This window comes from Notolepis coatsorum (genome assembly GCF_963971535.1).
Source record: "Notolepis coatsorum genome assembly, chromosome: 17".
NCBI classification, from domain to species: domain Eukaryota; kingdom Metazoa; phylum Chordata; class Actinopteri; order Aulopiformes; family Paralepididae; genus Notolepis; species Notolepis coatsorum.
Window position 1 is genome coordinate 62,744,133 of NC_140181.1, and position 13,545 is coordinate 62,757,677.

At 44.3% G+C, this 13,545-nt stretch overlaps 1 protein-coding gene across 1 annotated transcript in view; it reads right to left on the reverse strand.

Annotated features, from left to right (window-relative positions):
- Window positions 1-13,545, reverse strand: part of ube4b (ubiquitination factor E4B, UFD2 homolog) — a 63,039-nt gene that overhangs the window by 8,511 nt on the left and 40,983 nt on the right. Inside the window, exons 18-24 of the mRNA XM_084333209.1 lie at window positions 10,330-10,457; window positions 9,853-9,951; window positions 9,043-9,278; window positions 8,589-8,715; window positions 6,558-6,702; window positions 2,790-2,924; window positions 817-1,008 (exon numbers count right to left, since the gene is read on the reverse strand). Of these exons, the coding sequence (XP_084189335.1) occupies window positions 817-1,008; window positions 2,790-2,924; window positions 6,558-6,702; window positions 8,589-8,715; window positions 9,043-9,278; window positions 9,853-9,951; window positions 10,330-10,457 (1,062 nt within the window). The remainder of the gene's footprint in view (window positions 1-816; window positions 1,009-2,789; window positions 2,925-6,557; window positions 6,703-8,588; window positions 8,716-9,042; window positions 9,279-9,852; window positions 9,952-10,329; window positions 10,458-13,545) is intronic.

The window sequence follows — 13,545 nt, forward strand, 5'->3', positions numbered from 1 at the left end:
GAACTTGAAACCGGTTCTAAGCCGTTTTTGGCGGAGAAAGGGTTAACATTCTCTCTTCTGTGCTATATTGTGTTTTTCAGCAAGTACAGGACGCGTGTAGCTTATTCCCAGCGGAAGAGTGCGTTGCGTGCTTCCGCGTTTTCTCTGATTGGCCATGACGCCCATGTGACCACGGCAGCGCGAGAGAGCTGCAGCGCGGAAATAGGCTGTCTATTGCCATTCTCTAAGACAAACTCTAACCTTAACCAGCTCCTTAACAGCGCCTAAACTTAACCCTTCTAACCTTAACCAACTCCGAAACAATGCCCAACCTTAACCTTAACCATGCCTTAACCTTAACCATAACCAACTCCGAAAGAATATTGCCATTCTCTAAGACAAACTCTAACCTTAACCAGCTCCTTAACAGCGCCTAAACTTAACCCTTCTAACCTTAACCAACTCCGAAACAATGCCTAACCTTAACCTTAAGTTAACATGACTAAACTTAACCGGCGAAAGAATGCACGTTAAAAAAAAAAATAATTGAAGGGATTCGAACTTGTCACCAACGGACCGCAGCGCTGCCAGTTGAGCTAAGCGTCGAATGAAAATCATCAGGGATTACGGCTACATAATGCCGCAAGCTCTGCCGCAAGCTCTGCCGCTCCGCTCTGCGCCTGCCGCGGGGCGTGTCGCAGCCAATCAGGGAAAACGCGGAAGCACTCGGCAGCACTCTTCCTCTGGGAATAAGCAATAAGCGTACAGGACTCCCAATGTATAAGTTAGTGATCATTAAAGGGTTAGTTCAATAAGGTCATTTCCCTCAGTGCCGACCTGGTCATCTGCGATGGCCTTAGCGAAGCGGGCACAGTCGAGCTGGAGGTAGATGTCAGTCAGCTGGTCTAGGAGCTTCTTGGGCTCAAAACCGTATTTCTCTGGGTTCTCCACCTTCAGGTCCCGACACTTGGGCCCGCACAGCTGTTGAAGGTTAAAGTTCAGCATGGCTGCTAGACGAGGGCCCAGCTCCTATAGACAAGGGAAGGAACACTGGTCAAGAACGGGTACGACACAGGACGTCCTGGTGGCAGCGGCTCACAACCAACATCACACCATTCTCTATTCCTGTCTCTCTCCACTTTGTACAATCAAATAGACACAGCATTAAAATAATCAGTTTGTTGTTATTTAGTATACACTTATACACCAGTATTTACAGTATATATTGTTTATTGGATGTTAAGGTCAGTTATTTGGTACGCCTCCTACTTCAGTATTTACGGTATATGCTCTCCATTGTATACAGGCGGAATGGGAGTTTCTGTTTTGTTATTGAGCTTGAGGCTATGGTGAAGGACACCTGTACAGATGCTGTGTTGACAGCAAAGTTGTGTTTTTTTAACGATATAGAAAGTATTTTCCTGATTCAACATTCATATTCACCCTGTGATATCTTTCGGGTATACGTGCACAACATTTCCATTATTTCTTCTTTATTGTTAACACTTTGGTTGCCTAAGGTTAAATTAATGATATACCATAGATTGCCAGCGCTATTTGTCTATGGAGAAAGTCCCCTTCTTTGCAGGGCTATAACTTTTTAAATTCTATTGCTACATTGCCATTATTAGGGCCCATTCAAAGTCCTATATGTATTGTTCATTGTGTAGCAACGTTAAACTTTTTCATTCACATATTCATAGTAAAGTATGGTCTAATGTATAAGTATGTTTTCATCTCTTTCTGCAGCTTTCTCCAGAACGTGATATATAGCCCCAAATGCATTATATTGATGATGAAATACAGTTTGATGGCAATCAGCGCGATATAAAAAATTCCAACTAGACGTACTTCTAGAAGTTACTACACGTCATCTGATGTTGACCGGATGGGCGAGGGGGCGTTTATAATTCCGTGGGCAGCGTTATACCAATCATCTAATGTGGGTCAAATGTTGATAATATCAGTTATTATCGAAGACGGTAACGTTACACGCTGAAACTCACCCCAGTCTCCGCGCGCCGTTGGGCGATCATCGTCGAGTAGAAATTTTATCATTATGGGATATATTTTTACCCGGTCCATCTCCAGCTTGTATAATGGTATATACGTCCAAATCATGTTGTTTATCGAGTTATTGGCAATCGATCGCTATGTAGTGTGACGAGCTTGAGTCACCGGACATGTACCGAGTGGCCGGAAGCAATACGGACGTCTAGCAAAACCTCTACTGCGCTTCCTGTTAAGCGGTTGCGCCGATCGGCCACCAGATGGCGCTCCTGAACCGCCAGAGAGCTCAGTGGGTCCTGCTGGTGGATCTCAGGCCAGCGGAGGGACATTATGAATCCGATCGCAGATTTTTGAAATATTGATATAAGGACGCTGTACAGCGTCCCCCGGCAACTTTAGCATGGCCAGCAAAGACGTGAGAAGACGTGTCCCGGCACCCAAAGTGTTAATATAAAAACAAGTACAAATAATAAATAAAAACACAAAATGTACCCTGACAAGAGTCACTGTCCTATATGCGTATACATGTCCATCATCATATTCCTCTGGTTGTTTCAAGTTTGTTTATTATTTGTTACAATAAAATACATGTACTTTACGGTGAAATGCTTGGTTCTGTATGAGCCCCTGAGTGTGCTTCATACAGTAAAAAAGTAAGTAAAAGAGGAATATACAATAAGTACAATCTAAGAGAGTAAAAATGAGTAAACAGTGAGGTACAAATGCAGACAATGAGGTACAAAACTTTAAGGTAAGGTGCACAGTGTGTACACTACAGTGTGATCATTCCTCATACTCACAGGCCTGAGGAAGGGCTTCTGGACCTGCTTGGTGAGGATGTGGAACATGTCCACGGTCTCCGTTGCCAGGGCCAGGTAGGAGCGGGACACCCTCTCGTCCTGAGTCAGCTGGGACTGCCGGCTCTGCTGCTGCTCCTGGGAGGAGAACATGAGAACAGTCAAGTTTCAAGTTTGTTTATTATTTGTCATAATAAAATACAGAATACTTTATGATGAAATGCTTGTTTCTGTATGAGTAAAAAAAGTAAAAGTAAAAAAAAAAAAAAAAAGTTATTAACACTTTGATTGCCTAAGGTTAAATTCATGATATACCATCCGTTGCCAGCTCTATTTAATAGGGATGCCCCGATCGATCGGCCACCGATCGTTATCGGCCGATACTCAGTATAAATATGCAATCTGTGAATTCCGATAATGAATCATATTCGCAGATAGCGGAAACCGATCAAGCGAAGCTCTCACTCGCTGTCTGTCTCAGACACACAGGACCTGCAAACTGTCGCTGCTCCTCCTCCCTAGCCCCGCCCGCCCCCGTGTAGAGTTTGTAAACACTGAGGACTGAGAGGAGGCTCCCCTGCTCGAGTCTGTAGTGCATTCGACCTGAGATAACGTTAGCTACCTAGCTATCGTTACTGTTTAAACAAAATTACCCAGTCAACTATTCACGTTTAGTAGGCATTGTCTAACGGTATTTAGCCGGCTAGCTACCGATAGCTCCTGATATCAACAAATGATCCAGAAAGTCTAGTAGTCCATGTTCATACCTCCGTTAGCTTGCGTTAGCTTGCGTTAGCTGACGTTAGTTTACTGTTCAAAACGAAATGTCCCATTGAACTAAAGTTCTGTCTTAACGTCATCTAGCCGGCTAGCAGTAGCTACAGATAGCTCTTGATATCAATGTCTTATAACATTGATTTAATGCGTATTCGAGCTGAGGGCTTGCTGAATGTGAAATGACCAAAGAACCATAACGTTAAGGGTCCCGCTGCAGCGCCGGAGAATCCTTTTTGGAGCTGGAGGCTACTAGAGTACACACAGACAGTGGAGCTGTTTGCAGATAGCGAGCATTTTGACTTAAACGTGGTGGCGATGTCTCGCAGATAATACAAGTACAAGTCTAATTATATAATATATATATTTTATAAAAAAAAAAAAAAAAATTATATAAAATAAATTTTAATTTCTTTTTAATCAAAAACAATCGGTATCGGATCGGTATCGGCCGATATGGCTCACGACGATCGGTGATCGGTATCGGTGGCAAAAAACGTGATCGGGGCATCCCTACTATTTAACATGGAGAAGTTCCCCTTCTTTGCAGGGCTATAACTTTTTAAATTCTATTGCTAGATTGCCATTATTAGGGTCCATTCAAGGTCCTATATGTATTGTTCATGGTGTAGCAACGTTAAACTTTTTCATTCACATATTCATACTAAAATATGGTCTAAAGTATAAGTATGTTTTAATCTCTTTCTGCAGCTTTCTCCAGAACGTGATTTATAGCCCCAAATGCATTATATTGATGATGAAATACAGTTTGGTAGGAATCTGTGCGAGATCAAAAATTTCAATTGGACGTACTTCTAGAATTTACTACACGTCATCTGATGTTGACCGGATGGGCGAGGGGGCGTTTATAATTCCGTGGGCAACGTTATACCATTCATCTAATGTGGGTCATATGTTCATCATAGCAGTTAGTAAAGAACACATTAGAATATAACGCTAAAACTCACCCCAGTCTCCTCGGGCCGTTGGGCGATCAGCGTGGAGTACAGTTTTCAATTATGGGATGTCGAAATACCGGATCTATTTCCAGGTTGTATAATAGTATATACGTCCAAATCAATGTTTTTTCGAGTTATTTCCACCGATCGATGTTCACTGTGTGAAGACTGAGTCTCTCTAACATTAGCGAGTGCCCGGACCACATATGGAGTGAGTCCTGCCGGGTTAAAGGTTGACATCCGGTTTTTCGATCTGCCGATCGGCCACCAGATGGTGCTCTTGAACCGCTAGAGGTTTGAGAGGAGATCAGAACTGTGTGTCAAGGCTGCAGAGGGGAAATATGATTCCGATCACAGATTTTTGAAATATTGATATCAAAGACAAGTTCCGGCGTTTTCGGCAGTTAAAGTGTTAAGAAGTACCGGTAAGTATAAAAAAAAAAATAAAAAAATAAGTAAGTAAAGGAATGTTCAGTCAATATACATATATACAATAGAGTCAAATGAGTAACAGTCGACAATAAACCACCGCCGTTTCTATGGGTGTGATGATACCGGCATCAGATATCAGGCTGATATCAAGACTGAAATAGGGCTGGGTCTTGAAAATTAATACCGTCAAGGTATTAAGTATTGAGAAAAAAAACGATTTTCATTATCTTCATTGTCATAAATCTTTTCCACCCACACAAGCCCGGTTTGATGTATTGGATAAAAGATCTGTGCATTCTAATGTTTTAAGAACATAGGTAACAATCACGCAGGATGGAGAACACAATGGCGAGTAGCTGGCCATAATTCCTTACGTCTTTTGTCGAGTTAGAGGTTCCTGCTGCACCAGTAAGTGAATTTTGTGTTATGTAAATGTATTCATTTTCGAAAGATAATTAATCTGGGGCGACAGTGGCTCTGGAAATAGAGCAGTCATCTGGCAATCCGGAGGTTCCCGGTTTGATTCCCGCTCCTCCCGGGCAGCGTGTCGATGTGTCCTTGAGCAAGACACTTAACCCCTAATTGCTCCCGATGAGCAGGTTGCCACCTTGCATGGTTGCTTCCGCCGTCGGTGTGTGAATGTGTGAGTGAATGGGTAAAATGTGAGTAACAAATTGTAACACGCTTTGGATAAAAGCGCTATATAAAAAAGCTATAAAGAACTTCTTATTTGCTTATGCAGTTTAAATTTGTTTTTATTAAATATTAATTCACTGTAGGGGGACAGAGAACTGGTAATGATTTCTATAGACGGTCTATACAGGAAGTCTAGAGGGTGGTCTTATATTTTCACACACTGCTTCTGCAGAGACAATTACTCAGACAATATCAGTATAAGCCTGTGAGGCTATGTGGTCTCATGCAGAATGTAATGGTTGAGGTCCCCGACAGAGAGACTCCACTTAGATCAGCCACCCGACCCCACCATGACAGTTTTTGTGTCCAACATGACTAACGAATCAAAACAAAGCTCTTTGGGTAGGCTACATATTGCCTTTTAGCCATTGCCTTTGAGCCAGATGGTCTGCCCTCATCAGCAAGCACTTTTAATACCTGCACCAAGTATTGAAAAAACTCTTATGGTATCAGTATCAAATGCAAGGTATTGCTATTGCTATTGAAAACTCAGCCCAACCCATATCATACCTCTGATACGGAGCCATGTGTAACATATCTTTATAACAAAGTAAAGCGACTAGATTTTCTGCCTGTTGGATAGAGGTTAGATCTCTCAGGTTGAAACATTTTATTACTTCTCCACCTTTTTGACCTATGAACCCAAACTAATGGTCCAAGTCTATTATTGTTCATTAAAAGTAATGGATCAGATCTGTCAAAAAAGTTCAGTGCTTGGAATATGTATCGGCAGTGGGAAAAGTGCTATTGGTGCATTGTAACCATTTTCACAAAGCTACGTAGAAACTAATCAATTCAAATGTGACGAATCCATTACATATCCCCCAAGCTGATGTATCATAATATCCATAATTGTCAAGCATGACTACAGTAATAAGGGAACCCTCCACTGTCCCCATGACAGACTGACCCTGGGCAGCTGGTCCCATTGCTCTTTGTTCTTCATCTCTTCCTGCACCTCGTGGATGCGCTTCAGAGACTCCAGGCTCTCGTCCAATAGGAAGGTGGTATCGTTGATCAGCATGTTGATGTAGCGTACAAACTGCTTCCCGGAACTACAGAGGCGGCGAAACATGTCAACAAAGTCAAATATGATTTCACTAAATGAAAACGCTCTACTGCTTTTTAAGGGTCCGCTTGAAAAACAGTGTGAACGACCATATCAAACAAGAGGTGGATGTGGGCAAATACTGCGGCATGGTCATGCTGGACCTAAAAGCAATTGGTTTTGATAGTTCATCAGTGAGCTGGATGCAATCCTACCTGGAGGGGAGGGAACAGATGGAGGTAAACGGTACACTGTCCCCCCCCCTCTCAGTGAGCTGTGGTGTTCCACAAGGAAGCATACTAGGACTGTTACCGTTTCTAATTTATGCAAATGACATGTCATCAGCTTGTGACTGCAACTTATTCCTGTTCGCGGACGACTCAGCCCTGCTGGTCTCTGACAGGGACAAGTTGCAGGTTGAAAAAGCCCTCAGCTCTGAACTCGGCAGAATCTGCACCTGGCTCGCTGATAACAAACTATCATTACACCTGGGTAAAACAGAGTCCATTCTCTTTGGATCAAATAACAAACTCAGCAAGACCGACAGCTTCTCAGTATGGGTGACAATATTGTCACAAGGAAAGATGAAATTACATACCTGGGTTCCATCCTAGAGGCAAATCTTTCCTGTGACAAAATGGCATCCAATGTAATAAAAAAAGTCAACCAACGAACTAGATTCTTGTACCGGATCTCCTCTCTGGTAAACAAGAATACCTTGAAGAGTTATTCAAGGGTACTACGACTATGCTTGCACCTCATGGTACCAAAGCATCTCAAAGGCCCTAAAAACAAGACTACAAACATCTCAAAACAAACTGGTCAGACTACTGCTTGACCTTACTCCTAGAACCCACCTCACCCCTGCCCATTTTGACAACCTAGGATGGCTTAGAGTAGACGACGGAGTACAGCAACTTGCAATGGGCCTGGTCTACAAAATACACTACACCACTAAGATACCCATGTACATGTCAAAATACTTCCCAAAGGTCAGTTAATTCCACGACCACAACACCAGAGGGAGTTCCACAAATCATGTTCAACCCAGATTCGGCTCAAACAAGGGACTAAACACGTTTTGCAATTATGCCACAACAATGTGGAACGCCCTACCCACAGACGTAAAATAATGTGAATCCCTACCCTCCTTCAAAACCGCTCTCAAAGAGCACCTACGGGAGGCTGCAATTCGAAACTGGCCCAGGTAAATGTCCAAACCCCCCCCCACCCAACCCCCTCCAATGTACAGTTTCTTCCCCCTCGTGTATATATATATTTTGTATGATCCCTCTCTTAAACAGTACTGTATATTTGTATATCTTGTATGTCATAAATATCTGGATGAAACAGTACTGTATGTCTGTATATTGTTGTGTATGTCATAAATGTCATGATGAATTGAAAATGGGGGACCCTGATGTAAACAAGACGAAAGTCTTTCTCTGGTCTCCATCCCCTTAACAATTGTTTGTATTGAACTCAATTGTATTCAAGCCAAAATAGTCACTTACAGCTTATTTCCGTTTGGTATAATGGCGGTCTTTCATAAACTTGCCGTGATGTCTTGTGGGGAGTCCACAATGTAAGGCGCACAGGGTATTCAGAGAGTTGATGAGGGCAGCATGCTGTAATGTAAACGCCTTTTAGCCATTACCCTCCTGTCTCGGTAACACCACACTATTCCCTAGCGTCTCAGTAGTTGGAGTATGGACCGCACGTATTCAAGCATTTCGAGGGGGGGTGGACCACCAGAAGCCGCCAACGAAGACAATTTTGCTAGCTAGAAGAGCGATGCTCTGTGCGCGCTGCACTGTGGACTGACTCCTCACACGACGTCACGGCAGCTTTATGAAAGTCAGGCTCTGTACGAGGTGACTGAAGCAGACTCACTTGAACTCCTCCAGGAAGGTGCCGTGGTGGCCGATGTTCTGCCACAAGCTCTTGAAGATGGTGCTGATGTGATAGCGGATGGTGAACTTGTCATAAAACTCACTGGTGGCTCCAGTATGCTCCACATCTAGAGAGAGAACCACATCTCTGTGACAGTGTACCGATCTTAACAAACACAACTTTACATCATTTATCTCAGGCACTTCAAGTAAATAGATATTTCTGGATTCATACCAGGACATTCCGTGCATTTCCTACCAATATGGCACAATGTAACACAGATCATTGGCCACGGTTGTAATGAACATCACCTGTTTTTGATTACAATCACCCGTTTGTTTACTTGTCTGTGCGGACATTATAGTATGTGGATTAGTATGAATTTTTTCCCCCATTCCCTATAAGATCTACATCTGGTAATCTTCTATGGCTCTCTCTCTCTCCAAGGCCTCACCAGTGTAGAACTTCATGAGGGCCGGAACCAGTTGTTTGACCGACAGCGGGTGGTTCTCCATCATTTCAGAGAAGCGCTGTGTGCGCGGCTGGACAGCAGGGTTGGTGACAAACAGCACCTCCACCAGCTTGGCGATCAGGTAGGGGTTCCTGATGTAGTTCTGACTACAGATGAACACTACCAGAAAGGTGACGATGTCCTGCACACATGGCTCATACAGGACCTGGGGGGAATACCTGGGGGGGGGGGGAAGGAAAATGAACACGGGCCTTATGGTAGGCACTTTTATCCACCTTGTGTATGTATTTAGTATAGGTGGTCTCAGTGGGGACTGGAGATTTAAAAATAAAAATACCCTTAACCTGGCAGTGTTAGTACTATGCTCTACCCACTGAACTAAAACCCCTTAACCTGGCAGTGTTAGTACTATACTCTACCCACTGAACTAAAACCCCTTAACCTGGCAGTGTTAGTACTATACTCTACCCACTGAACTAAAACCCCTTAACCTGGCAGTGTTAGTACTATACTCTACCCACTGAACTAAAACCCCTTAACCTGGCAGTGTTAGTACTATGCTCTACCCACTGAACTAAAACCCCTTAACCTGGCAGTGTTAATACTATGCTCTACATAGGACCACTTAAGTGTCTTGCTCCCCTCAATGAACAACACAGTGATCACAGGAGGTGAAGAGTCAAATCTCCTTTTATTAAACCAAACTGTTAAAGAGTTTTGACACAGAGAGGAAAGGCAGAATTAATACGAATAAATAAGTAAAACGAGAGACCTGTAAGAATGAAAACTTACTGCACGACGAAAAGCAGAAACTCGGCTACGTCTTCAATGTAGAACTCGGGTAGAGCAGCAAAGCTTTTAGGAATCTCTGGGTTTAGTGGCAGGGTCATGCTACAAAAGAGATGGGGAAAACAAACAACCCTGTCAGTTTCCGCTCTGAAGTAAAACACTGTTTGACAGACAACACAAACAATTGAGATGGACACTTTACTTTACTAGAAAACTGAAAGTACCCCCCCCCCCCCCCACCCCCATTCACGCAATGTCATAACACAGTGTGCCTGTGACTCACTGTGGGTAGGCAGGGTTAGGGTTAGGGTTTATCGCAGTGTGCCTGTGACTCACTGTGGGTAGGCAGGGTTAGGGTTAGGGTTATCGCAGTGTGCCTGTGACTCACTGTGGGTAGGCAGGGTTAGGGTTATCGCAGTGTGCCTGTGACTCACTGTGGGTAGGCAGGGTTAGGGTTATCGCAGTGTGCCTGTGACTCACTGTGGGTAGGCAGGGTCCACCATGCGGAGGATGAGCTGGATGACAGTGCTGTAGAACTGCAGACATCTGCGCAGCAGGTTCTCGTCCAGGAGGCCCGCGTCGGCACACGCTTTGGCCCGCACCAGTTTCTGACGGGTCAGAATTATCATCAGCACAATGTCTTTCCTGTAAATACAGTCTCTGCTGCTGTACTTCACAGGTTATATTTCATTATGGCTTTGCGCTCTGCTCTATTGGAACTGTCCCTTTAATCATATGACATCATGAAAACTTTCAACCACATGCACGCACCCCCACACCTGCCTGGCCACGCCCACATCCGCTCACACATAAGCGGGGCCATGTCATTGAAGTGGGTGGTGGCAGCGTAAGAGCGTTCACCCGGATGTAAAGTAGCGATTTTTATTGGTTTGTCATGACAAACCAATTACATAATACAACATATGTGTAAAGAAACAACATATTCCAGTTAACGGTATATTTTTTTAATGATTCATTACGGTATAAATTAGGTTAACTGGAGCTGCGTATTGCTGGCTCTCATATTTGCGAATACAACAGCATTCACCCTGATGTAAACAAAACAAGTCATTGATAAGCGACGGCCATATTAGACACATAGCCATAATTTAAGATATAGTTTATGCATTCGCAAATATGAGAGCTCTGTCATTGAAAGGGCTTCTACAACGGAAGACGGCCGCTGCTGCTGGAGCTGGACCGAGTCAAGCCGGCGGCGGCGCATGGACGCCGGGGAGAAACCACCGCATCGCCCCGCTGGCGCTTCACAGCGCGAGAGTGTAAAGTCGCGGCTTAGTGGCCAATCAGAGGAACCCGGAAACCGAACAGCGTTGTAGAAGGCATAGACGCGCCCTGGACACTCTAATTCTGTGTCATCTTTGTCGTCAGCCTGCACCATGGCCGGCCGCAGGATATGGGCGAAACGCCAGAGCAGAACTCCAGCCGTTGCCACTACTGGCCCCGCCAGCAAGAGGCCTCGTCAACGGGGGGACCACCATTGTTGCGGCCAGTCGTCCTGCGCCCGGGGGTACAGGTAGGACACATTACCACTTATGCCCCACTCTTCCCCCCCCCCCCCCCCCCAAATGATTTTGGTTGATAACACAAAGGGTCCCTCCTAAAGGGGGACTGTTTTTGTTTAACTTCACTGTATTTTGGGGGATACGACATGTGCAATATAAACCCGCAGCAAAAAATGCTAGGGTCGCGTTCTTGCTTGAGAGTTTGTGCACATTTTCTGAAATTTGCTTTGGTTGCTGTTGTGTATAACTTGCAAGGCCTGTGTTCTAGCACTTATGTCCTTTCTCTCTACCTAAGCCAGTATTCTTTCTTACGTGGTAAAAGTGAACTTGACGGCTTCATTGTATGATGAGGGTTGTGTGTGTTTCATGTAAATACGTTTCAGGTAAAATGTAGAATTTGAGTCCATAACTGGTGTGCTATTGTTAGCTTACAGAGTTGTACATATGTAGCATGTAAACCAAGGACTTTTTGAGTTCCTCTCTTCAGTCTGGTATTTTTTCTTTGCTTAAGGGTAAAGGTAAAAATAGCGGGTGGCAAGTTTTTCGCACATAAGCCAGAGCCATGGATAAAACCCGTTTTTTACACAAACGAGGTTATCGGCTGTGGTTGGCGTGCAGGATGTAAAGCTATTACTCTACAGGTGTATGTGCTTTCATGTAGCGCGCTATGCAACTGGTGTCACGGCTCTGCTTTTTTATTGCGTCATATCAGGTGTGAGGTGGTTGGACAAATAACCCCCCCCCCCCCCCGGATATAGTTATATCCTTTACGGAACTGATTGGCCGAGAGGTTGTGCCTTTCTACCCATCAGTCTCCCTGACGAGGGTGTTCTCTCTCGTCACAGGGAGGGGGGGGGGGGGATTCCCCTGTCTCCCACACCAAATTAGGATAGTGGGACACAGGATTTCCTCGGCCATTGAGGACATCACTAGGGAGGACGTCACTATGGGGGGCCCGGATCCTCCCTGGTATTCTGATGGTTGTAGGGGACCTCAGCGGGTACATCTGTCGGGCTTTCCGCTCTGCTCCGCTCCAATAGAGCAGAGCGCAAAGCCATAATGAAATATAACGAAGGTTATCCTATAACCCTAGGTATATGAATATGGCGCGCTCTGCTCCGACTCACTGAGGACCCCATGTGTCTTCCGTTTCGGCGGTGAAAGACTGGGGAAGGAGCTGGTAGTATGGCCATGGACCCGCTTATGTGTGAGCGGTTGTGGGCGTGGCTAGGCAGGTGTGGGGGTGCGTGCATGTGGTTGAACGTTTTCATGATAGCATATGATTAAAGGGACAGTTCCAATAGAGCAGAGCGCTCGCCATATTCATATAACTTGGGTTATAGGATAACCTTCGTTATCAGGTATAGAGACTAGGTCTGAACACAATGAAAGAATGTAATTAAAATTATGGACTGCTGTAATACTATATGTAACTTCCTAGTGTGTGAAAGACTTCCTAGAGTATGTGAAAGACTTCCTAGAGTATGTGAGAGACTTCCTAGAGTATATGAGACTTCCTAGAGTATGTGAGAGACTTCCTAGAGTATGTGAGACTTCCTAGAGTATGTGAAAGACTTCCGACCTAGAGTATGTGAAAGACTTCCTAGAGTATGTGAAAGACTTCCTAGAGTATGTGAAAGATTTCCTAGAGTGTGTGAAAGAAATATATCTTTGATAGTTATTTTTCTCGTTCCTGTTCCTACAAGGGTTTGTGTGTAATGGGTTGCGTTTCTCATACCAGTAAGGGTAAACCTTGAGAAATGTAGAGATAATAGAAATAAACGTATAAGAATTTGTAACATGAAAGTAGGCCTGTTGCAATAAGCAATAAATCAATTTATCGCGCAATAATGAAAATGAATGCAATGATTTTGATGGGCGCAATTAATTGCTATTTGCATGTTTGTTTTAATGAGGCGGGAACCAGTAACTCTCCGTGTGGGGAGGCAGGCCGCTCCTGTGAGCACCATGCGTATGTTGGGCAGTAGCAACGCTACATAGCTTAACTACATTTCTCAGTAGCGTGATGGTAGCGTCGCTCCTTTTGAACCAAGTAGCGTTCTTTGTAGTGTAGCTATTTTTAGACCCAAGTAGTGATGTAGCGTGAACAAACGCTATACGCTACTGCCCGGAGAAACTGGACTGCTAAATAAAGATTAAAGATCTAGTGTTG